Raw genomic sequence first — 27189 nt, forward strand, 5'->3', positions numbered from 1 at the left:
GCCACGGGAAATACTACGTCATCGTTACAAATGGCCGACGTTGTAAACAAGGCAGAGGAATACAAGTTTTAGTTCGCTAGCTAGCTAGCTACATGTTTACCACAACAACAAAAAAATGAATAGCATAGACTGCGAGCGTTTGGACAGCTTGGACGGCTGGGTCGCCATCAAAACGAACATATTCGAAGAAAACGAGACGTTCAAGCTCGGTTTTATCGTTCAGTGGAATGTGATCGAGTCCAAGTTCGCGGTCACCTGTCACAACAGAACTCTCCAGCGACAGAAGCGCAAAGACCAGCTTGCTGTCTGCGAAACCGAAACCAGCTGGGCCGGACTCTTCTCTGTTAACGACTTAAAAAATGTCCACCGTCAGTTTACAGGGGTCGGGGATGTCGTCGCACCCTTTTTCCCCGACCTGTCGGACTTCAAGGAGGGTAACATTTGGGACATGATCTTTCTCGGTAGCAATCGGACATTCAACCAAGATGATCAAGAGAGAGATCTGGATACACCTTGCCGTCAGCTGGAGAAGTACTTCAGCACTGCGATAGATATCTGTGGCAGGAAGATAGTGCTGGACTCGCTTTTCCCGCAGGACGAGCGAGATGTCGAGGAGTACTTTGAGAACATGCAGGAGTTCAAGAGGAAAACCATGCAGGATGAGGTCACCAGGGCTAAGGATCACCTTAGAAAGGTCAGTGGCCAATTTGAATTAGTGATGTATACAAGCTGTGGCCTGTCACTGTTCTTCCTGGTCCAGCCACATGGGTTGCAAACTTTTGTTCCAACCCAGCACTAACCAATCACTAGGCCTACCGCCATTGCTCATTTGAATCAGGAGTAGGCTACATTGATGGGCTGGAACAAAAGTCTGCAGTCTCAGGGGGCTCCCATGAGGCATACCGGTAGTCTACTCTGCTTACCGATGCCCCCACTATCCAGAAATCAAGTCACTGTGAGTAAACCCTAAAAATGTCTGTCCAACATTTAGGCATTTTAAATACCCTCATGACACTGGGATAGATGCCCTTTCACCCTGGTTCACGTAGGGGTTTTAATAAAGATGCAGTGTCACTGTCGTCACTATTGTTGCGCAATATGACACCACGTGAGAAGGAAACCATGACCAATCCCAGCCGGTTGGTTATCCAGTCAGGCTTCATTCCTGTTACTCATGTTGTTATCACCCTGCAAGGTGTTCTCCCCCGAGGTCTTGGCTAGAAACGGGGACATTAGCCTGTCATTCATTCTCTGTTTCTATGTTGACAGTAGTTTTAGGATAATTATTTTAATTTAACTAGGCAAGTCAATTAAAAACAAATTCTTATTTACAATGACAGCCTACCGGGGAACAGGGGCACATTTTTACCTTGTCAGCTCGGGGGGTTCGGTTACTGGCCCAATGCTCTAACCACTAGGCTACTTAATAGCCAATGACATCATGCATTAGAGCCCAACTAATATGGTTTTTGGGTCAGATACCGGTAGCCTACTCATTTTCCACAACTGAATTCTCCAATTTGACTTTTGCTTTCAAAAAGTATCTCAGTAGAACATGCAAGTAAGAACATTGAATTCTACTGTGCTGATATTACCGTGCATTATAGGAAAATAATGCACGCTCTAGAATGGTCTTCAAGCCAATCAGAGACAAGTATTCAACAATGCCGTGGTATGAACTGTGTTAAAGCAGATAGGCTTAATAAAGATGTTCAAACGGCAGATACAATGACTTAGTTTTTACACTTGCTGCTTCTCGCTGTTTATTACCTATGCAGTCACTTTACCCCTACCTGTGTACAAATGACCTCAACTAACCTGTACTCCCGCACACTGACTCAGTACCGGTGCCCCCTGTATACAGCCTCGTTATTGTTGTGTCATTTTATTGTTACTTGAAAAAATATATATATATGTATATAGTTAGTACATATTTTATTAACTCTAATTTTTTAACTGCATTGTTGGTTAAGGGATTGTAAGTAAATATAGCATTTCCCAGGTCTACACCTGCTGTATTCGGCGTATGTGACAAATAACATTTGATTTGATTTCTCTCCCTATTATCCATGTACAACCCTGTGCAGGAATATAGGCCTGTACAGTGTCTATATGTACAACCCTGTGCAGGAATATAGGCCTGTACAGTGTCTATATACACAACCCTGTGCAGGAATATAGGCCTGTACAGTGTCTATATGCAGGAATATAGGCCTGTACAGTGTCTATATGCACAACCCTGTGCAGGAATATAGGCCTGTACAGTGTCTATATGCACAACCCTGTGCAGGAATATAGGCCTGTACAGTGTCTATATGCACAACCCTGTGCAGGAATATAGGCCTGTACAGTGTCTATATGCACAACCCTGTGCAGGAATATAGGCCTGTACAGTGTCTATATGCACAACCCTGTGCAGGAATATAGGCCTGTACAGTGTCTATATACACAACCCTGTGCAGGAATATAGGCCTGTACAGTGTCTATATACACAACCCTGTGCAGGAATATAGGCCTGTACAGTGTCTATATACACAACAACCAAGATGTTTCAAAGGCAGAAAAAAAAGTACTCTTCTCTCCTTATTCCCTGTACCATGCTGCTCTAATCCTGTGGGTGTGAGGTGAGTGTCACACAACCCTGTGCAGGAATGGATTAGTTTGGTAACAACAACCAAGATGTTTCAAAGGCAGAAAAAAAAAGTGTCTCTCTCCTTATTCCCTCCATGCTCTTAAACAAGGCAAGAGTTTGGTAGGAGCCTTCTCTCCCTGGCAAGAAGGGCCTTCTATGCCATGAAAAGGAACACAATTCAACATCCCAATTATTAGGATCTGGCTAAAAAATACTTTAATAATTTCTAGAACCAATTGCCCTTTATGGTTGTTAAGTCTGGGGCACACTCACCAACCAAGATAAAACAAAATGGCAATTCAGACTCTGCACGAATAATTCTGTAAGAATACCCCAAATAATGCATGCAGAGCAGAATTAAGATGATACCCGCTAATTATCAAAATCCAGAAAAGAGATGCTAAAAGGAAGCGATTCCCAAACCTTCCATAAGAAAGCCATCACCTACAGAGAGATGAACCTGGAGAAGAGTCCCCTAAGCAAGCTGGTCCTGGGGATCTGTTCACAAACACAAACACACCCCACAGAGCCCCAGGACAGCAACACAATTAGACTCAACCAAATCATGAGAAAACAAAAGATAATTACTTGACACATTGGGAAGAATTAACAATAAAACAGAGCAAACTAGAATGCTATTTGACCCTAAACAGAGAGTACACAGTGGCAGAATACCTGTCCACTGACTGACCCAACATTAAGGAATGCTATTTGGCCCTAAACAGAGAGTACACAGTGGCAGAATACCTGACCACTGACTGACCCAAACATAAGGAATGCTATTTGGCCCTAAACAGAGAGTACACAGTGGCAGAATACCTGACCTGACCCAAAATTAAGGAATGCTATTTGGCCCTAAACAGAGAGTACACAGTGGCAGAATACTGACCACTACTGACCCAAACTTAAGGAATGCTATTTGGCCCTAAACAGAGAGTACACAGTGGCAGAATACCTGACCACTGACTGACCCAAAATTAAGGAATGCTATTTGGCCCTAAACAGAGAGTACACAGTGGCAGAATACCTGACCACTGACTGACCCAAACTTAAGGAAAGCTATTTGGCCCTAAACAGAGAGTACACAGTGGCAGAATACCTGACCACTGACTGACCCAAACTTAAGGAATGCTATTTGGCCCTAAACAGAGAGTACACAGTGGCAGAATACCTGTCCACTGACTGACCCAAAATTAAGGAATGCTATTTGGCCCTAAACAGAGAGTACACAGTGGCAGAATACCTGACCACTGACTGACCCAAACTTAAGGAATGCTATTTGGCCCTAAACAGAGAGTACACAGTGGCAGAATACCTGACCACTGACTGACCCAAAATTAAGGAAAGCTTTGACCCATATGTTTATTTATTGTCAGCTAAGAACAAATTCTTATTTACAATGACGGCCTACACCGGCCAAACCCGGACGACGCCGGGCCAATTGTGCGCCGCCCTATGGGACTCCCAATCACGGCCGGATGTGATTCAGCTTGGATTCGAACCAGGGACTGTAGTGACGCCTCTTGTACACACACACACACACACACACACACACACACACACACACACAGTATTGCAAACCCAGTAAGTCACTGTCATAAAGGTCGAGACAGGAATACTAATTGTCCATATCAAAGGCAGATATGTAATTACTCTGTCTAAAGAATGGATTCACCACCAAGGCATACAGCTGAAGTATGAACACAATACTAACATGACAAGGCATTATTCTAGATCAGACAGGAAGAGAGAGAGGAGAGAGGGGGTCATAACCTAAAAGGCCCCAAGAGTTCCCTTTATAACATTGGATTTGTTGACCAATAGCATTACTGTAAAGTTAACCTCCAATCAGATATCAGACCTTACAGGATGTAATGACAGCTTCCCAGAGTTTTGACAGAATGAGGATGGTTGAGAGCAGCACAGAGAAGGCTGAATTCCTGAGAAGACAATACAACCTTTTACATAAAGCGTAATGAGTCACATTCGGGGGCTCGGAAGCCCTACATAATTCTCCATTGAACTCCCTTGATTCTGGATCAGACAGAAGAAGTGTTAACTGGACGGGACTGTAGTCACTGTAGACCGTCTTCAGAACCAGCAGTTCAGGGTCCGAGCAGCGTCACTTCAGGTGGGTCCTTTTGACCGGTAGCATTGTCTTCTGCTTCAGACATGTAGTTGTCCTTCGGTAACACCTTCCTGCATGCAAGCTAGGAAGGAATGCTCCGTTCTTCTGCTTCAGACATGTAAATGTCCTTCGGTAACACCTTCCTGCATGCAAGCTAGGAAGGAATGCTCCGTTCTTCTGCTTCAGACATGTAAATGTCCTTCGGTAACACCTTCCTGCATGCAAGCTAGGAAGGAATGCTCCGTTCTTCTGCTTCAGACATGTAAATGTCCTTCGGTAACACCTTCCTGCATGCAAGCTAGGAAGGAATGCTCCGTTCTTCTTTGTTAGAGCAAAACACAGAGACTAAAGGTATGCCAAGACATCACAGATTCATTCAATATTTTGAACATTAAATAGTGTGTTTATCTGATTGGGTTTGTCAACAGCAACTTCAGATGTGGTTTTATAAAGTCAAAAGATGATCAGAGCTCACTGCATCATAAAATACAGTATATCTTTTTAATTTAACTCTTCCCTTTGAGAGGAAATGGATTTGCCTTGAAAATTAGAACAAAATAACCATACATCTCAAAACAATTCTCGCTTGAAAGTTGTTTTTGATTTAACTTGCAACTCGGAATCTAAATCAAAAGCGTAAGAGTTGGTTTCACAAGCAGTTTGTAATGAAGTGTAGCATCTCAGTTTACAGCACCCAACATTAGCATACCAATGGTGAAGGTTCTCAAGCCATTCTGTGAGAAACAAGGCAGTGATATCATAGTACACACGTCTATACATTCAGATGGACTTAGCCATATGCAGTACGTATAGGACAACAACTATTATTTGAGTAACAGGAGCCATTACATTTAGTCTAGCAATCTGTATACAAAATAATAATAATCATTCACAAATGTAGTCTATATAGCCATCACAAGTGGATATAGAAATGATTGAGTTGTAAAGGAAGAATTGGATCCCACGTCAAGTCAAATAATCCGTTCTAACACCTCTCTGTGTGTCGCGTAGAGACGACCTAGCCGGACCGCGACCTAGCCGGACCTGCGTAGAGACGACCTAGCCGGACCGCGACCTAGCCGGACCGCGACCTAGCCGGACCGCGACCTAGCCGGACCGCGACCTAGCCGGACCGCGACCTAGCCGGACCTGCGTAGAGACGACCTAGCCGGACCGCGACCTAGCCGGACCTGCGTAGAGACGACCTAGCCGGACTTGCGTAGAGACGACCTAGCCGGACCGCGACCTAGCCGGACCTGCGTAGAGACGACCTAGCCGGACCGCGACCTAGCCGGACCGCGACCTAGCCGGACCGCGACCTAGCCGGACCGCGACCTAGCCGGACCGCGACCTAGCCGGACCTGCGTAGAGACGACCTAGCCGGACTTGCGTAGAGACGACCTAGCCGGACCGCGACCTAGCCGGACCTGCGTAGAGACGAACTAGCCGGACTTGCGTAGAGGCGAACTAGCCGGACTTGCGTAGAGACAATTAGTTCTAGAATTAACATCCTCTTAGATTTTTTTCCTTATGCTTGCCAATATATGGCCAGTAATGATGAATTTCATCACCAGTCAAAATCTGATGTGAGATCTTTTTTGATCAAATCATTAATATAATCGATGGCTTTAACTCAAACAGATCGGTTGCTTACATATTCTCCACTACTCATGTGTTCCTAACATATTCTCCACCACTCATGTGTTCCTAACATATTCTCCACTACTCATGTGTTCCTAACATATTCTCCACTACTCATGTGTTCCTAACATATTCTCCACTACTCATGTGTTCCTAACATATTCTCCACTACTCATGTGTTCCTAACATATTCTCCACCACTCGTGTTCCTAACATATTCTCCACTACTCATGTGTTCCTAACATATTCTCCACTACTCATGTGTTCCTAACATATTCTCCACTACTCATGTGTTCCTAACATATTCTCCACCACTCATGTGTTCCTAACATATTCTCCACCACTCATGTGTTCCTAACATATTCTCCACCACTCGTGTTCCTAACATATTCTCCACTACTCATGTGTTCCTAACATATTCTCCACCACTCGTGTTCCTAACATATTCTCCACTACTCATGTGTTCCTAACATATTCTCCACCACTCGTGTTCCTAACATATTCTCCATATTCTCCACCACTCATGTGTTCCTAACATATTCTCCATATTCTCCACCACTCATGTGTTCCTAACATATTCTCCATATTCTCCACCACTCGTGTTCCTAACATATTCTCCATATTCTCCACCACTCATGTGTTCCTAACATATTCTCCATATTCTCCACCACTCATGTGTTCCTAACATATTCTCCACCACTCGTGTTCCTAACATATTCTCCATATTCTCCACCACTTGTGTTCCTAACATATTCTCCACTACTCATGTGTTCCTACCATATTCTCCACTACTCATGTGTTCCTAACATATTCTCCACTACTCATGTGTTCCTAACATATTCTCCACTACTCATGTGTTCCTAACATATTCTCCACTACTCATGTGTTCCTAACATATTCTCCACTACTCATGTGTTCCTAACATATTCTCCACTACTCATGTGTTCCTAACATATTCTCCACCACTTATGTGTTCCTAACATATTCTCCACCACTCATGTGTTCCTAACATATTCTCCACCACTCGTGTTCCTAACATATTCTCCATATTCTCCACCACTCGTGTTCCTAACATATTCTCCACTACTCATGTGTTCCTAACATATTCTCCACCACTCGTGTTCCTTAACATATTCTCCACTACTCATGTGTTCCTAACATATTCTCCACCACTCGTGTTCCTAACATATTCTCCATATTCTCCACCACTCATGTGTTCCTACCATATTCTCCACCACTCATGTGTTCCTAACATATTCTCCACTACTCATGTGTTCCTAACATATTCTCCACTACTCATGTGTTCCTAACATATTCTCCACTACTCATGTGTTCCTAACATATTCTCCACTACTCATGTGTTCCTAACATATTCTCCACTACTCATGTGTTCCTTACATATTCTCCACCACTCACTCACTCCTTACATATCTGGGGAATCTAGTTGAATAAACTCCAGTTTAGCCCAAATTATCTTTAGGATGTATCACGTCAGGGCCATTTTACTGTGGTGGGGTAAAATTAGATGGTCCCATAGAGTCACTTCGGGGGGGCTGGTCCGCCACACACACACGTTGCTGGAATGAACATCTGACTCACGATAGCATCAGCTGCAGCACACTGAGTACTGGAACAGGGGGACACTAAGTCCACATCAAGTCGTGGTAGAATAGATCCAGAACAGGGGGACACTAAGTCCACATCAAGTCGTGGTAGAATAGATCCAGAACAGTGGGACACTAAGTCCAGTGGGACACTAAGTCCACATCAAGTCGTGGTAGAATAGATCCAGAACAGTGGGACACTAAGTCCACATCAAGTCGTGGTAGAATAGATCCAGAACAGTGGGACACTAAGTCCACATCAAGTCGTGGTAGAATAGATCCAGAACAGGGGGACACTAAGTCCACATCAAAGTCGTGGTAGAATAGATCCAGAACAGTGGGACACTAAGTCCACATCAAGTCGTGGTAGAATAGATCCAGAACAGGGGGACACTAAGTCCACATCAAGTCGTGGTAGAATAGATCCAGAACAGTGGGACACTAAGTCCACATCAAGTCGTGGTAGAATAGATCCAGAACAGGGGACACTAAGTCCACATCAAGTCCCAGAACAGGGGGACACTAAGTCCACATCAAAGTCGTGGTAGAATAGATCCAGAACAGGGGGACACTAAGTCCACATCAAAGTCGTGGTAGAATAGATCCAGAACAGGGGGACACTAAGTCCACATCAAGTCGTGGTAGAATAGATCCAGAACAGGGGGACACTAAGTCCACATCAAAGTCGTGGTAGAATAGATCCAGAACAGGGGGACACTAAGTCCACATCAAGTCGTGGTAGAATAGATCCAGAACAGGGGGACACTAAGTCCACATCAAGTCCCAGAACAGGGGACACTAAGTCCACATCAAGTCGTGGTAGAATAGATCCAGAACAGGGGGACACTAAGTCCACATCAAGTCGTGGTAGAATAGATCCAGAACAGGGGGACACTAAGTCCACATCAAGTCGTGGTAGAATAGATCCAGAACAGGGGGACACTAAGTCCACATCAAAGTCGTGGTAGAATAGATCCAGAACAGGGGGACACTAAGTCCACATCAAAGTCGTGGTAGAATAGATCTTCAGAGATAAATAAAACAAGACCTATATATCTGTCTGTCATCATAACGAACAGTAACCAGGCCATGGTCATCTGTGGGCTACAGGACTGTGTTAGTTCACTGAGCTAAAGGCATTAGCCTAGCTCTGGGAGAAGACTTAAGGTATAGTTTTGGGATGTTGTTCATTGGTACATAAAGGACTTCATACAGGTCAGTGACTCTGGACTTTAACTTCTTGCTTCACCTGACGTTGGCCGGAGTTCATTCCACAGGTCATAAAGTGAACTGGCCAGTCACCTGACAAATACATCATATTTTATTTTTTTGAAAACGTGAGATACTGTAATACGCTAGTCTGTTTCGTGTAAATATAATTTGAGTGATTAGCCTAATATAATAGAATGTATTGATTGATTGACAGATCCTTCAGAGTCATGGAGGTGCAGACAGAATGATTCTACTGCTACAGATCTACCACGAGGAGGACCTAGCCTACCAGGACCTGGTCACCGTAGCAACCACCTTCTACCAGTACCTGCTGCAACCCTTCAGAGACATGAGAGAACTGGCAGGGCTCTACAAGATGGAGATACTGGTAGGTGGACACACACACACACACACACACACACACACACACACACACACACACCCTCCCTTCAGAGACATGAGAGAACTGGCAGGGCTCTACAAGATGGAGATACTGGTAGGTGGACACACACACACACACACACCCCTCCCTTCAGAGACATGAGATAACTGGCAGGGCTCTACCAGATGGAGATACTGGTAGGTGGAGAGACACACACACACACACACCCCTCCCTTCAGAGACATGAGAGAACTGGCTGGGCTCTACCAGATGGAGATACTGGTAGGTGGAGAGACACACACACACACACACACCCCTCCCTTCAGAGACATGAGAGAACTGGCAGGGCTATACAAGATGGAGATACTGGTAGGTGGAGAGACACACACACACCCCTCCCTTCAGAGACATGAGAGAACTGGCTGGGCTCTACCAGATGGAGATACTGGTAGGTGGAGAGACACACACACACACACACACCCCTCCCTTCAGAGACATGAGAGAACTGGCAGGGCTCTACCAGATGGAGATACTGGTAGGTGGAGAGACACACACACACACACACCCCTCCCTTCAGAGACATGAGAGAACTGGCAGGGCTCTACCAGATGGAGATACTGGTAGGTGGAGAGACACACACACACACACACACCCCTCCCTTCAGAGACATGAGAGAACTGGCAGGGCTATACAAGATGGAGATACTGGTAGGTGGAGAGACACACACACACACACACACACACACCCCTCCCTTCAGAGACATGAGAGAACTGGCAGGGCTCTACCAGATGGAGATACTATGCTGACACACTACGCCGACTCATACTACGCAGAAACCCACGCTCGTACACACACACACACACACCCCACACACACTGGTTGATTGTAATTTAGCGTGAACCAGAGACACACCGTCTGCTCAGGAGTTTTTGATACAAGGTGGAATACAGCCAGCCAACTGCTCTGGTCTCTATCACCAAGCTGAGGTCAAAGACACATTTCACTCATTTAGAATTAAAGATATATGCTCTGGTCTCTATCACCAAGCTGAGGTCAAAGACACATTTCACTCATTTAGAATTAAAGATATATGCTCTGGTCTCTATCACCAAGCTGAGGTCAAAGACACATTTCACTCATTTAGAATTAAAGATATATGCTCTGGTCTCTATCACCAAGCTGAGGTCAAAGACACATTTCACTCATTTAGAATTAAAGATATATGCTCTGGTCTCTATCACCAAGCTGAGGTCAAAGACACATTTCACTCATTTAGAATTAAAGATATATGCTCTGGTCTCTATCACCAAGCTGAGGTCAAAGACACATTTCACTCATTTAGAATTAAAGATATATGCTCTGGTCTCTATCACCAAGCTGAGGTCAAAGACACATTTCACTCATTTAGAATTAAAGATATATGCTCTGGTCTCTATCACCAAGCTGAGGTCACAAAGACACATTTCACTCATTTAGAATTAAAGATATATGCTCTGGTCTCTATCACCAAGCTGAGGTCAAAGACACATTTCACTCATTTAGAATTAAAGATATTTCACTCATTTAGAATTAAAGATATATGCTCTGGTCTCTATCACCAAGCTGAGGTCACAAAGACACATTTCACTCATTTAGAATTAAAGATATATGCTCTGGTCTCTATCACCAAGCTGAGGTCACAAAGACACATTTCACTCATTTAGAATTAAAGATATATGCTCTGGTCTCTATCACCAAGCTGAGGTCACAAAGACACATTTCACTCATTTAGAATTAAAGATATATGCTCTGGTCTCTATCACCAAGCTGAGGTCACAAAGACACATTTCACTCATTTAGAATTAAAGATATATGCTCTGGTCTGTATCACCAAGCTGAGGTCACAAAGACACATTTCACTCATTTAGAATTAAAGATATATGCTCTGGTCTCTATCACCAAGCTGAGGTCACAAAGACACATTTCACTCATTTAGAATTAAAGATATATGCTCTGGTCTGTATCACCAAGCTGAGGTCACAAAGACACATTTCACTCATTTAGAATTAAAGATATATGCTCTGGTCTCTATCACCAAGCTGAGGTCACAAAGACACATTTCACTCATTTAGAATTAAAGATATATGCTCTGGTCTCTATCACCAAGCTGAGGTCACAAAGACACATTTCACTCATTTAGAATTAAAGATATATGCTCTGGTCTGTATCACCAAGCTGAGGTCACAAAGACACATTTCACTCATTTAGAATTAAAGATATATGCTCTGGTCTCTATCACCAAGCTGAGGTCACAAAGACACATTTCACTCATTTAGAATTACAAAATATGCTCTGTCACGTTCACAGAAGTCAAATTAATCAACGTTTTGAATTCTATTATCATGTTCATGTTATTTTTGTGCCCAAGTCAACTCATTTGTGAACACCGCTAATTTCTCTTTTTGAAACGTGAAGGGAAAAGCTGTGCTGTTTCATCGTGGTTGTGAGACACCCGGACTTTCAGTGGTTTTGTCCTAAACCCTTATACAACATGTAAACAAAATTATGTGGACACCTTTTTAAATGAGCGGATTCTGGGATTTCAGCCACACCCATTGCTGACACGTGTATAAAAATAGAAAAAACACACAGCCACGCAATCTCCATAGACAAACGTTGTCAGTAGAACGGCCTTACTGAACATCTCAGTGACTTTCAACGTGGCATGGTCATAGGATGCCACCTTTCCAACAAGTCAGTTCGTCAAAGGCCACACAAGCTCACAGAACGGGACCGCTGAGTGCTGAAGCGTGTAAAAATCATCTGTCCTCGGCTGCAACACTCACTACCTTGTTCTAAACTGGCCTCTGGAAGCAACGTCAGCAAAAGAACTGTTCGTCGGGAGATTCATGAAATGGCTTTCCATGGCCGAGCAGCCTCACACAAGCCTAAGATCACCATGTGCAATGCCAAGCGTCAGCTGGAGGGGTGTAAAGCTCTCCGCCATTGGACTGTGGAGCAGTGGAATCACGTTCTCTGGAGTAATGAATCACGCTTCACCATCTGGCAGTACGACGGACGAATCTGGGTTTGGCGGATGCCAGGAGAACGCTACCTGCCCAAATGCATAGTGCCAACTGTAAAGTTTGGTGGAGGAGGAATAATGTTCTGGAGCTGTTTTTCATGGTTTTGGCCCCTTAGTCCCAGTGAGGGAAATCTTAACGCTACAGCATACAATGACATTATAGCAAAATGTTTGGCAAAGCCATTTCCTGTTTCAGCATGACAACGCCCCCATGCACAAAGCGAGATCCATACAGAAATGGTTTGTCGATCGGTGTGGAAGAACTTGACTGGCCTGCACAGGAGCCCTGACCTCAACCCAATCGAACACCTTTGTAATGAATTAGAACGCCGACTGCGAGCCAGGCCTAACCGCCCAACATCGGCGCCCGACCTCACTAACTCTCTTGTGGCTGAATGGAAGCAAATCCCCACAGCAATGTTCCAACATCTAGTGGGAAGCCTTCCCAGAGGAGTGGAGGCTGTTACAGCAGCAATGTTCCAACATCTAGTGGAAAGCCTTCCCAGAAGAGTGGAGGCTGTTATAGCAGCAATGTTCCAACATCTAGTGGGAAGCCTTCCCAGAAGAGGGGAGGCTGTTATAGCAGCAATGTTCCAACATCTAGTGGGAAGCCTTCCCAGAAGAGTGGAGGCTGTTACAGCAGCAATATTCCAACATCTAGTGGGAAGCATTCCCAGAAGAGTGGAGGCTGTTATAGCAGCAATGTTCCAATATCTAGTGGGAAGCCTTCCCAGAAGAGTGGAGGCTGTTATAGCAGCAATGTTCCAACATCTAGTGGAAAGCCTTCCCAGAAGAGTGGAGGCTGTTATAGCAGCAATGTTCCAACATCTAGTGGGAAGCCTTCCCAGAAGAGGGGAGGCTGTTATAGCAGCAATGTTCCAACATCTAGTGGAAAGCCTTCCCAGAAGAGTGGAGGCTGTTACAGCAGCAATGTTCCAACATCTAGTGGAAAGCCTTCCCAGAAGAGTGGAGGCTGTTATAGCAGCAATGTTCCAACATCTAGTGGGAAGCCTTCCCAGAGGAGTGGAGGCTGTTATAGCAGCAATGTTCCAACATCTAGTGGGAAGCCTTCCCAGAAGAGCGGAGGCTGTTATAGCAGCAATGTTCCAACATCTAGTGGGAAGCCTTCCCAGAAGAGCGGAGGCTGTTATAGCAGCAATGTTCCAACATCTAGTGGAAAGCCTTCCCAGAAGAGTGGAGGCTGTTATAGCAGCAAAGGGGGGGGGACCAACTCCATATTAATGCCCATGATTTTGGAATGAGATGTTCAACAAGCAGGTGTCCACATACTTTTGACCATGTAGTGTATGTCTGTGTCCCTCTTACTGCGTTTTAAACAGGCAGGCCAATGAATTGGTGACGCTGATCTGATCAGTAAAAAAAAAACAATTAGTGAAAAGAATATTGGAAAAGAATTGGTCTGCCTGTCTAAACACAGCCACAGTGTCTCTGGAGGAGGAGTTGGGTCCTAAACCCCGATGTCGCTGTTCTAAACCCCCCCCCCTCCCTGATGTCGCTGTTCTAATCCCCTCCCTGATGTCGCTGTTCTAACCCCACCCCTCCCTGATGTCGCTGTTCTAACCCCACCCCTCCCTGATGTCGCTGTTCTAAACCCCCCTCCCTGTTCTAAACCCCCCTCCCTGATGTCGCTGTTCTAATCCCCCCTCCCTGATGTCGCTGTTCTAACCCCACCCCTCCCTGATGTCGCTGTTCTAACCCCCCCCTCCCTGATGTCGCTGTTCTAATCCCCCCTCCCTGATGTCGCTGTTCTAACCCCCTCCCTGATGTCGCTGTTCTAACCCCCCGATGTCGCTGTTCTAATCCCCCTCCCCCCCCCTGATGTCGCTGTTCTAACCCCCTCCCCTGATGTCGCTGTTCTAATCCCCCCCGATGTCGCTGTTCTAATCCCCCCCCGATGATGTTGCTGTTCTAACCCCCTCCCCTGATGTTGCTGTTCTAACCCCCTCCCCCCCGATGATGTCGCTGTTCTAATCCCCTCCCCTGATGTCGCTGTTCTAACCCCCTCCCTGATGTCGCTGTTCTAGAATGTAAAGCCTTTCTTCTGTTCTCTCCTGGCCCCTATCAGAAGTCTCTGGATGAGGAGGAGCTGGGTCCTAAGAGGATAGCAGCACTGGAGAGAGAGGCAGAGGAGTGGAGGAGGAGAGGAGAGGATGCAGTCTCCTCCATACAGGACATCACAGTCAGCTACTTCATAGAAACATCCAAAGCCCTTGGAGGTAGAGAGACCCTCTCAGCTGCCCCCCTTATAGCAGCTCTCCACAGACCCTCTCAGCTGCCCCCCCCTTATAGCAGCTCTCCACAGACCCTCTCAGCTGCCCCCCCCTTATAGCAGCTCTCCACAGACCCTCTCAGCTGCCCCCCTTATAGCAGCTCTCCACAGACCCTCAGCTGCCCCCCTTATAGCAGCTCTCCACAGACCCTCTCAGCTGCCCCCCTTATAGCAGCTCTCCACAGACCCTCTCAGCTGCCCCCCCTTATAGCAGCTCTCCACAGACCCTCTCAGCTGCCCCCCCTTATAGCAGCTCTCCACAGACCCTCTCAGCTGCCCCCCTTATGGCAGCTCTCCACAGACCCTCTCAGGTGCCCCCCTGCCTCCCCTTTTAGAGCAGCTCTCCAGACCCCCTCAGCTGCCCCCTTTTAGAGCAGCTCTCCAGACCCCTCAGCTGCCCCCTTTTAGAGCAGCTCTCCAGACCCCCTCAGCTGCCCCCCTTTTAGAGCAGCTCTCCAGACCCCCTCAGCTGCCCCCCTTTAGAGCAGCTCTCCAGACCCTCTCAGCTGCCCCCTTTTAGAGCAGCTCTCCAGACCCTCTCAGCTGCCCCCCCCTTATAGCAGCTCTCCACAGACCCTCTCAGCTGCCCCCTTAAAGCAGCTCTCCACAGACCCTCTCAGCTGCCCCCCCTTATAGCAGCTCTCCACAGACCCTCTCAGCTGCCCCCCTTTTAGAGCCGCTCTCCAGACCCCCTCAGCTGCCCCCCCTCCTCAGGGGAAACCTTGTGCCAAATGAACCCGTCTGTGTGGTTGATCTGTGTGACCAGGTATGCTGCGTGTGATGGGGGAGGATAAGCGTGGTTTTGGTCAGGCCTCCTGGGCCTCAGCAGCTCCTAGACTGGAGAAGCTGCGTTTCCTGCTGGCTAAAGAGACCCTGCAACACATGAGAGCAACTGAGATGTGTCTGCACCGCAAGAAACACACCATCAGAGAGAAGGTACTGTGTGTGTGTGTTTTTAAAAGGCCATTCTCTGGATTGGTATTCCTATCTGATCAGATTCCCTGGGGGTGTCTGTAGCTGTGTCTCTGTCTGTAGCTCTGTCTGTAGCTCTGTCGGTAGCTCTGTCTGTAGCTGTGTCTGTAGCTCTGTCGCTCTCTCTTTCCGGGTCTTTGATCTTTCTATAGAGCTGAGTGTGAACAGAGAATTCCCCAGACAGACAGACAGCTACACCTCCAGCTGTATGTCTACGTGTGTCAACTACCAACACTAGTCTGGGTTCTGAACATCTCACAACTCTAGGAACAAGAAAATAGCATCTCAACTTTTGTAACTCTATGTTTCTTAAATGGGAAAATAGAACCGTTTTTGGAGATCAGAGCTTTTCATCCAACATCGATATGCAGAAACATACAGTGGGGCAAAAAGTATTTAGTCAGCCACCAATTGTGCAAGTTCTCCCACTTAAAAAGATGAGAGAGGGCTGTAATTTTCATCATAGGTAGACTTCAACTATGACAGACAAAATGAAAAAAAAAAATCCAGAAAATCACATTGTAGGATTTTTAATGAATTTATTTGCAAATTATGGTGGAAAATAAGTATTTGGTCAATAACAAAAGTTTATCTCAATACTTTGTTATATACCCTTTGTTGGCAATGACAGAGGACAAACATTTCTGTAAGTCTTCACAAGGTTTTCACACACTGTTGCTGGTATTTTGGCCCATTCCTCCATGCAGATCTCCTCTAGAGCAGTGATGTTTTGGGGCTGAGATTTTCTATGGGGTTGAGATCTGGAGACTGGCTAGGCCACTCCAGGACCTTGAAATGCTTCATATGAAGCCACTCCTTCGTTGCCCGGGCGGTGTGTTTGGGATCATTGTCATGCTGAAAGACCCAGCCACGTTTCATCTTCAATGCTCTTGCTGATGGAAGGAGGTTTTCACTCAAAATCTCACGATACATGGCCCCATTCATTCTTTCCTTTACACGGATCAGTTGTCCTGGTCCCTTTGCAGGAAAACAGCCCCAAAGCGTGATTTTTCCACCCCCATGCTTCACAGTAGGTATGGTGTTCTTTGGATGCAACTCAGCATTCTTTGTCCTCCAAACACGACGAGTTGAGTTTTTACCAAAAAGTTATATTTTGGTTTCATCTGACCATATGACATTCTCCCAATCTTCTTCTGGATCATCCAAATGCTCTCTAGCAAACTTCAGACGGGCCTGGACATGTACTGGCTTAAGTAGGGGGACACGTCTGGCACTGCAGGATTTGAGTCCCTGGTGGCGTAGTGTGTTACTGATGGTAGGCTTTGTTACTTTGGTCCCAGCTCTCTGCAGGTCATTCACTAGGTCCCCCCGTGTGGTTCTGGGATTTTTTTACTGGAGCTGTTATAACCATAGTGTTCTATATTGTATCCTAGACTTATGTAGTGTTATAACCATACTGGAGCTGTTATAACCATAGTGTTCTATATTGTATCCTAGATGGGAGGTCTGTCTGGCCAGGACCAGAGGGGTCCAGAAACTGTAGATAATCTAGAGCTTCTGTACTACGAGGCTCAGCTAGAACTCTACGATGCCAAGTTTGAGATCCTCAAGAACGAAGAGCTTCTATTGGTCGCTCAGATCGACACCCTGCGACGCCAGATCAAAGGTAGGTTACACACACACACACACACACACACACACACACACATATACATATACAAAATGCAATGCAAAATGTTAAACGTTTTTTTCAAATGACTCTGAAGATGGCAGTCTCACAGTCCGACATGTTCAGATTTCTGTGGTTCGAGAAGAGCAAAAAGGCATCCTCTACTGTCCCTAGATAGAGATCTACTTCTGCTGCGTCACTGGATGACAAATCATGTCACAAAAGCAGATTTTCTGCATGTGAATTCCTTAATTACTGCCCATGGGGAAAATACTGTTTGTTTCCAAGGGTGTGAGTGTGTGTTTCTGTCTGCCATCCTTGGCAGGGCTTCGAGTACTTGGCTCTAGAGTCTAGATGTATTTTTATAACATGAGAGAGGAAGGCAGCAACCCCCTACCACTTCATTGTTCTTCCCCGATGAAAAGAGAGAGAAAGCAAAAGAAAAGGAGGGTGAAAGAGTGGGAGCAAAATAGAGAGAGGAGCGATAGAGGGGGGAAGGAGAGACAGGAGGGGGAGGGAGTGAAGGAGCGGCATTGGGGTGAGAGAGAGAAGGAGCAACAGGGAGGAGTGTGGGGAGAGTGAGAGAAGGAGCGATAGAGGAGAAGGGGGAGGGAGAGAAGGAGCGACAGGGAGGAGTGCAGGGGAGGGAGAGAAGGAGCGATAGAGGAGGAAGAGGGGGTAGGGAGAGAAGGAGCGACAGTGGGGAGTGCGGGGGAGGGAGAGAAGGAGCGATAGAGGAGGAAGAGGGGTAGGGAGAGAAGGAGCGATAGAGGAGGAAGAGGGGGTAGGGAGAGAAGGAGCGACAGGGAGGAGTGCGGGGGGAGGGAGAGAAGGAGCGATAGAGGAGGAGGGGGTTAGGGAGAGAAGGAGCGACAGTGGGGGGAGGGAGAGAAGGAGCGACATGGAGGAGTGCGGGGGAGGGAGAGAAGGAGCGATAGAGGAGGAGGGGGAGGGAGAGAAGGAGCGACAGTGGGGGGAGGGAGAGAAGGAGCGACAGGGAGGAGTGTGGGGGAGGGAGAGAAGGAGCGATAGAGGAGGAGGGGGGGAGGGAGAGAAGGAGCGACAGGGAGGAGTGGGGGAGGGAGAGAAGGGAGCGATAGAGGAGGAGGGGAGGGAGAGAAGGAGCGACAGTGGGGGAGGGAGAGAAGGAGCGACAGTGGGGGGAGGGAGCTGCAGAGGAGGAAGGAGTGACAGTGGGGGAGGGAGAGATGGAGCAACAGAGTGGGGGAGGGAGAGAAGGAGAGACGGGGGAGGGAGTGAAGGAGCAACAGAGTGGGGGGAGGGGGAGAGGGAGCGACAGAGAGGAGTGCGGGGGAGGGAGTAATAGAGTGGGGGAGGGGAGAGAGACAGGAGGGGGAGGGAGAGAAGGAGCGACAGTGGGGGAGGGAGAGAAGGAGCGACAGAGAGAGGAGTGCGGGGGAGGGAGTGAAGGAGCAACAGAGTGGGGGGGAGGGGGAGAGAGACAGGAGGGGGAGGGAGAGAAGGAGCGACAGTGGGGAGAGGGAGAGAAGGAGCGACAGAGAGAGGAGTGCGGGGGGAGGGAGAGGGGGAGAAAGGAGAGGAAGGAGAGAGGGAGCAACAGGGAGGAGGGAGAGAACAACAGAGGAAGAGGAGATGGGAAGCGACAGATGTCTGCTTATCAGATTGTGTCTACAGAGATATGTAGAATGTTTCAGAGCTGAAAGAGGTGGTGTGTTATGGTGTGTGTTTCAGAGCTGAAAGAGGTGGTGTGTTATGGTGTGTGTTTCAGAGCTGAAAGAGGAGGTGGTGTGTTATGGTGTGTGTTTCAGAGCTGAAAGAAGAGGTGGTGTATTATGGTGTGTGTGTCAGAGCTGAAAGAGGAGGTGGTATGTGTTTCAGAGCTGAAAGAGGAGGTGGTGTATTATGATGTGTGTTTCAGAGCTGAAAGAGGAGGTGGTGTATTATGGTGTGTGTTTCAGAGCTGAAAGAGGAGGTGGTGTGTTATGGTGTGTGTTTCAGAGCTGAAAGAGGAGGTGGTGTATTATGATGTGTGTGAGGATCCAGAGGAGCTCCAAAGCCTATCACAGACAGCTGCACCTTTAGACCCCACCCACTCACCTGTCAATCACCTGGGGCGATGCCTACAGCAGCTGGAAGCCAAGAGAGGGAACATCTGTGCCCGCCGCGCATACCTCCGCAACAAGAAGGTACCCTGGGGGGGGGGGGTGTGTTTGAACCTACCTCCACAACAAGAAGGTACCAGGGGGTGTGTTAACCTACCTCCACAACAAGAAGGTACCAGGGGGTGTGTGTTAACCTACCTCCACAGTAAGAAGGTACCAGGGTGAGTGTGTTAACCTACCTCCACAGTGAGAAGGTACCAGGGGGTGTGGGTGTGTTAACCTACCTCCACCGTAAGAAGGTACCAGGGGGTGTGTGTGTGTGTTAACCTACCTCCACAGTGAGAAGGTACCAGGGGGTGTGTGTGTGTTAACCTACCTCCACCGTAAGAAGGTACCAGGGGGTGTGTGTTATCCTACCTCCACAGTGAGAAGGTACCAGGGGGTGTGTGTGTGTTAACCTACCTCCACCGTGAGAAGGTACCAGGGGGTGTGTGTGTGTGTTAACCTACCTCCACAGTGAGAAGGTACCAGGGGGTGTGTGTGTGTTAACCTACCTCCACAGTGAGAAGGTACCAGGGGGTGTGTGTGTGTTAACCTACCTCCACCGTGAGAAGGTACCAGGGTGTGTGTGTGTGTGTTAACCTACCTCCACAGTGAGAAGGTACCAGGGGGTGTGTGTGTGTTAACCTACCTCCACAGTGAGAAGGTACCAGGGGGTGTGTGTGTGTTAACCTACCTCCACCGTGAGAAGGTACCAGGGGGTGTGTGTGTGTGTTAACCTACCTCCACAGTGAGAAGGTACCAGGGGGTGTGTGTGTGTTAACCTACCTCCACAGTGAGAAGGTACCAGGGGGTGTGCCCCTTCCTGACAAACCTGTAATAATGTTCCTCCTAAACATTTAGACTGTTCTATCTTAACGCCTCATGTGTTGTAATGTGGTGTCTGTTGTGTTGTGTGTGTGTGTGTGTGTGTGTGTGTGTAACATGGTGTGTGGTGTTACAGGATCAGTGTGTGGAGGCTAACGAGCAGAAGCACCGTCTGGCCCAGCACAGCTCCACTCACTTTACCCAGCACCACGGAGTAGCCCTGGTGAGTTACCATGACAACATGCACACACGCTCTTAAAGGTTCCCTTTACCCAGCACCACAGAGTAGCCCTGGTGAGTTACCATAGTAACGAAGGCAAACGCACCCACGGAAACACCCACACTGGAGACACCATCCTCAGTTTACATGATCTCTCTCTCTCTGTCTCTCTCTCTCTGTCTCTCTCTCTCTCTCTCTCTCTGTATGTGTGCGTCTCTCTCTCTAGCTCTCTCTCTGTTTCGGTCTCTTCTATAGCTACCTAAAATGTTCCTAAAGCAGTGAGGTAACTATCTCAGTTGATTCCACCAGTCTTGTCTTATTTCCCTCCGTGTCCCTCCAGAAGAGAGATAAGAGGAGAGAGGAGGAAGAGAGGAGGAAGGAGTGGATGGACCAGGAGAGAGAGAGAACCCTGAGCAGACTCCGCTCCTTCAGAGAGGTAATCAGTCAACCCATCACTTATCCTCTCATGGATGGAGGGACTAAAGGAAGATGGGAAGGATGTGTTGCTGAAGTGTTTTCCTGCTGTCTTTCCTGTAGAAGCGACAGGGAAGTTACGTCCTGAAGACTCCACGATCCAAGATGGCTGCCAGGGAGCCGCAGTGTTCCGACCTCTCCCAGCCTCTGTCAATCATTAGCATCGGCCCCTCCCCTTCATCTAATGGGGCCGCCCCCAGAAAGACCCCCAGGAAACTCAAACCGAAAGACATCCCCGTCCAAATCTTCACTCCTCCTCTCCCTCCTCCTTCGCCTCTGCCAACTACATCTCCCACTACAGCTGTACCCCCACCTCAGACCTCCTCTCCTCCTCCCCCTCCTCCTCCCCCTCCCCTACCCCCACCTCCTCCCCCTCCACCCCTCCCTGCCCTCACCCCCTGTAAGACAGAGGTAGGGGACTCCCCCATGCCTCTCAGTGAGAGAGAGGCCGCACCCTTCCCTGCCAAAATGACCCTGAAGCAGAACCTAGGTGAGAATGATCCACCTTCCAGTGCCGGTCTGTTTCTGATGCAGTAGCTACTTGTCCCGGCTCATTATTTCTCCTACTGTTGTAAAAAGGGAAACTCTCTGTCTTCTACAAGTTTCTACTGTAGCTGCACCTTGTGACAGCTCTCTTGACAGCTTCTACTCTCTTTCCATATCTGCTCTCTCTTGTTTCTCTCCCACCTTTCTTTCCCTGCTTCTACTCTCTTTCCATATCTGCTCTCTCTCGTTTCTCTCTCTCCCACCTTTCTTCCCCTACTTCTCTCTCTGTCTCGTTTCTCTCTCTCCCACCTGTCTCCCCCTACTTCTTCATTCTCTCTCTCCCACTCTTCTTCTCCATTCCTCTCTCTCTCTCTCTCTCTCTCTCTCTCTCTCTCACCTGTCTTTCCCTGCTCCTTCTCCCTCCAGGTTCTATGGACGAGGTGTTGGCATCATTACAGCGTGGTCAGGTCAGGCTGCGTCGTGTCCAGCCCCTTGCCCCTCCTGGTCCCGGCCTGGCGCCCTCCGGTGGTGACCTCAGGGATAACATCATGTCTGCCATCAGACTTGGGGTCAAACTACGCAAGGTCAGCATCAGGCATCACATCACATTAATGACAATGTACAGGAGTTATGTTACATCACATTAATGACAATGTGCAGGAGTTAGCCATGAAGCTATGTTACATCACATTAATGACAATGTACAGGAGTTAGCCATGAAGCTATGTTACATCACATTAATGACAATGTGCAGGAGTTAGCCATGAAGCTATGTTACATCACATTAATGACAATGTGCAGGAGTTAATGTATGTTACATCACATTAATGACAATGTGCAGGAGTTAGCCATGAAGCTATGTTACATCACATTAATGACAATGTACAGGAGTTAGCCATGAAGCTATGTTACATCACATTAATGACAATGTACAGGAGTTAGCCATGAAGCTATGTTACATGACATTAATGACAATGTGCAGGAGTTAGCCATGAAGCTATGTTACATCACATTAATGACAATGTACAGGAGTTAGCCATGAAGCTATGTTACATCACATTAATGACAATGTGCAGGAGTTAGCCATGAAGCTATGTTACATGACATTAATGACAATGTGCAGGAGTTAGCCATGAAGCTACTTAATGGCTCAATAAGTGACTTGAAATGTTTGGAAAGATCACGGCATAAATAATTGTTCAAGTTGAACTTTCTTGATGAGCCAGAATATAAAGTTATTTCTGAATGTTTATCAAAGTGACCTGCTCTGTGTCCACCACAACCCTCTACATGACTTCTATAGGAACCCCTCTGGACCGATTACACCCCCTGCACCGATTACACCCCCTGCTACATGACTTCTACAGGAACCCCTCTGAACCGATTACACCCCCTGATACATGACTTCTATAGGAACCCCTCTGGACCGATTACACCCCCTGATACATGACTTCTATAGGAACCCCTCTGGACCGATTACACCCCCTGCTACATGACTTCTATAGGAACCCCTCTGGACCGATTACACCCCTGCTACATGACTTCTATAGGAACCCCTCTGCTACATGACTTCTATAGGAACCCCTCTGGACCGATAACACCCACTGCTACATGACTTCTATAGGAACCCCTCTGAACCGATTACACCCCCTGCTACATGACTTCTATAGGAACCCCTCTGGACCGATTACACCTCCTGCTACATGACTTCTATAGGAACCCCTCTGGACCGATTACACCCCCTGATACATGACTTCTATAGGAACCCCTCTGGACCGATTACACCCCCTGATACATGACTTCTATAGGAACCCCTCTGGACCGATTTACACCCCCCTCAACCTGCAGGATCAATACCTGTTAGTGAAGGTGTCAGATAGAGACGACCTGCAGGATCAATACCTGTTAGTAAAGGTGTCGGATAGAGACGACCTGCAGGATCAATACCTGTTAGTAAAGGTGTCAGAGACAACCTGCAGGAGCTAGCAGGGATTTGTAGTTTTGCATGATGTCTATTTTGATGCTAATTAGCATTTTAGAATCTGAGAGTAAATGAAGATGAATATATTGATAACAATCACCTTGTCTGAGAGAGACTTGGTTATCAGAACGCCTGACAGGGTACACCGAGGGTACAGGGTACACCTACACTTAAGACAGGGTACACCGAGGGTACAGGGTACACCCAGGGTACACCTATACTTAAGACAGGGTACACCTACACTTAAGACAGACCTTATTTTAAGTGTTCACAACTGCACTGTGGGGCTCTATTTTAAATATGGTACTGGAACTGTCCCTGTATATAACTACTGACCCTGGAACTGACCCTGTATATAGCTACTGACCCTGGAACTGTCCCTGTATATAGCTACTGACCCTGGAACTGGCCCTGTATATAGCTACTGACCCTGGAACTGGCCCTGTATATAGCTACTGACCCTGGAACTGTCTGTCCCTGTATATAACTACTGACCCTGGAACTGTCTGTCCCTGTATATAACTACTGACCCTGGAACTGTCTGTCCCTGTATATAACTACTGACCCTGGAACTGTCTGTCCCTGTATATAACTACTGACCCTGGAACTGTCTGTCCCTGTATATAACTACTGACCCTGGAACTGTCTGTCCCTGTATATAACTACTGACCCTGGAACTGTCCCTGTATGTAGCTACTGACCCTGGAACTGACCCTGTATATAGCTACTGACCCTGGAACTGACCCTGTATATAGCTACTTGTGTTCTTATTTCTATTTCTGGTCTTTATTCATGTTATGGATTTCTACTGATATTAATTACTGCATTGTTGATAAAGGGGCGGCAGGGTAGCCTAGTGGTTAGAGCGTTGGACTAGTAACCGGAAGGTTACAAGTTCAAACCCCCGAGCTGACAAGGTAAAAATCTGTCGTTCTGCCCCTGAACAGGCAGTTAACCCACTGTTCCTAGGCCGTCATTGAAAATAAGAATTTGTTCTTAACGGACTTGCCTATAAAGGTCCAATTTAAAAAAGAGAAAGTAATTTCACTGTAGTAGTGCACGTGACAAACACTTGAAATGATGGGTAGCCCTCTGAACCGGTCCCACTGGCTAACCTGATGACCCTGCTCTGTGATGTCCCCTCCAGGTGGTCCCAGCGGTGCCCCTGCCCCAGGGCAGCAGGGACACAGATCTGCAGAGGAGCATCAAGGCAGCCATGCAGAGGATGAAGAAGGTCTCCTCCGACTCGGATGATGAAGATGAGGAGAGAGGAGAGGACAACACGCCCTCGGCTGAGTGGGACAGCTGAGAGGAGACGTATGCACGGACAGACAGACACTCGGACACGCATGGACACATCCATAAAGCAGGCGTACTGTGTGTGTGTGTGTGTGTGTGTGTGTGTGTGTGTGTGTGTCTATACAGCGGGGAGAACAAGTATTTGATACACTGCCGATTTTTGCAGGTTTTCCTACTTACAAAACATGTAGATATACTTATGTCATGCAAATGAATTACTTAAAAATCATACAATGTGATTTTTGTTTTAGATTCCGTCTCTCATTGTTGAAGTGTACCTATGATTTTAAAAAATTACAGACCCCTACATGCTTTGTAAGTAGGAAAACCTGCAAAATCTGCAGTGTATCAAATACTTGTTCTCCCCACTGTATACACACACACACACACACGTACAAATCAAAACATTCACTAATCAATAGGTTAACCATGTTGCCAATGGTTTAGTCGTGTGATTATGCAGGTTTACTGTTTGACGTAAAACTTGATCCATAGAGAAGAGATCGTGTCTTAAACACCCTGAAAATGTTTAACTAAAGCACTGTGCCCAAATATCCACCACCTGTTACCACGGTTCAAGGCTACAGCCTCTTTTTCACCAAGCTTAGAAACTAGCTGTGTTATCTGGCTAAAAAGCTCCCACCAATTCCAGATTTTCATGAGGACTTGACATTGAAGTATTGTCCAACTGCTTTACAGAGAGAGAGAGACAGAGAGAGAGAGAGAGACAGAGAGACAGAGAGACAGAGAGAGAGAGAGAGAGAGAGAGAGACAGACAGAGAGACAGAGACAGAGAGACAGAGAGAGAGAGAGAGACAGAGAGACAGAGAGACAGAGAGAGAGAGAGACAGAGAGAGAGACAGAGAGAGAGAGAGACACATCTAGAAATAGAAAGGAATAGATTCTGTGTCTATGGTTGCAGGCCCCTGCAGAGTGTTCTAATAGAACAGGTGGTAGACCTTACCGTGTAATGCGGTTCAGTTTGTCATCGTATTACACTACATCTCCCTTAATGTTTTGTTTGTCTAGTGCCAGTTGGAACTGGTGTCCCCCCTTCATAGCATAACTGACAAACCATTGAAGGTGAAATCATTTATTTTATCGTTTTTTTGTTTGTTTCTGCTTCAGGATTTTATCTACGGATGAAAATGAGCTCGTTTTGCCAACTCCGGCACATTTACTTTGATGAGGAAAACTGAAATGTTGATGACTGTGCACTCTGTGTCCTACAACGCCATATTAATCGCCGTGACGATAAAATGACCCTTTAAGTATGACCCTTCATGAACAGAATAGAGCTTTACCCAGTTTCCCACCATGAACTAAAACAGTAGGATGAAGTTGACCCCGTAGGCACAACAGCCCTAGGATCAGCCTCCTCTCCCCCCAATCCCAACCTTTAACCATTATGGGGGAATAATCTAAAACTGGCCTTGGGTCAGTGTCTAGGGGGCCAACTTCACCCTAGTATTTCTAATGATGCTACGTTATTACATTGCACTTGATTTGACCGGGTTGTCACGGAGACACAAAAGGCCGTGTTCCAGACTGCCCTGCGAAAGCAAGCAGCGTCTTTTAGACAAATTAATCAAATCAAATGTATTTATATAGCCCTTCGTACATCAGCTGATATCTCAAAGTGCTGTACAGAAACCCAGCCTAAAACCCCAAACAGCAAGCAATGCAGGTGTAGAAGCACGGTGGCTAGGAAAAACTCCCTAGAAAGGAGTGATTGAATATGTAAGATTTGGTGCGCGACCGCGATGTAGGTGGCCTGGAACATGTCCGGATGTATGAACCAGCGCCAGTGCACTGATTTAAATATTTTATTGTAAACTGTCAAACCCAGTTTCCATTCGACTGTGTTAAGTGTTATTTTTAAGAGAGAACGTTATGTCATTAATGCTCAAGTGCCTTGGGGACTGTAAGTTATTACGAGCTGTCATTCACCAATAAACTGTTGTTGAATAAGGTTTCTGTAAGTACACTTTTACAACTGTTCTGTCCAGGAGAGATTCTCTTTATAAATGGGGGAAAACACACTAATAATTGATCATTCCAGTTTAGGGGGAGGGGGGTTAGGACATAGACAAACACACTATCCAGGATACACATGTTATTACTGTGATGGGGAGGGAGGGGGGGGGTTAGGACATAGACAAACACACTATCCAGGATACACATGTTATTACTGTGATGGGGAGGGAGGGGGGGTTAGGACAT

The 27189-nt window shown here is 46.9% G+C and overlaps 1 protein-coding gene across 1 annotated transcript; it reads left to right on the top strand.

The window, feature by feature from the left end:
* The first annotated feature begins 11 nt into the window (after positions 1 to 11).
* Positions 12 to 26939, top strand: LOC135565407 (WASP homolog-associated protein with actin, membranes and microtubules). The gene is made up of 11 exons (XM_065012415.1): positions 12 to 694; positions 9432 to 9605; positions 14750 to 14900; positions 15720 to 15889; positions 17384 to 17552; positions 19536 to 19723; positions 20643 to 20729; positions 21067 to 21162; positions 21264 to 21690; positions 22113 to 22270; positions 24815 to 26939. The coding sequence occupies exons 1-11, from the start codon at positions 116 to 118 to the stop codon at positions 24974 to 24976; spliced, it is 2361 nt and encodes a 786-aa protein (XP_064868487.1). The 5' UTR covers positions 12 to 115; the 3' UTR covers positions 24977 to 26939.
* Positions 26940 to 27189: the final 250 nt, after the last annotated feature.

The sequence above is a fragment of the Oncorhynchus nerka genome, linkage group LG27 (assembly GCF_034236695.1).
Source record: "Oncorhynchus nerka isolate Pitt River linkage group LG27, Oner_Uvic_2.0, whole genome shotgun sequence".
Lineage (NCBI taxonomy): Eukaryota > Metazoa > Chordata > Actinopteri > Salmoniformes > Salmonidae > Oncorhynchus > Oncorhynchus nerka.

Excerpts from the sequence above, each read along its gene's own strand:
- LOC135565407 (XM_065012415.1), top strand. The coding sequence starts at position 116 with ATGAATAGCATAGACTGCGAGCGTTTGGACAGCTTGGACGGCTGGGTC. Across the intron at positions 15,890-17,383 it reads AACACACCATCAGAGAGAAG|ATGGGAGGTCTGTCTGGCCA; the intron begins GTACTGTGTGTG and ends ATTGTATCCTAG. Across the intron at positions 21,163-21,263 it reads GACTCCGCTCCTTCAGAGAG|AAGCGACAGGGAAGTTACGT; the intron begins GTAATCAGTCAA and ends TCTTTCCTGTAG.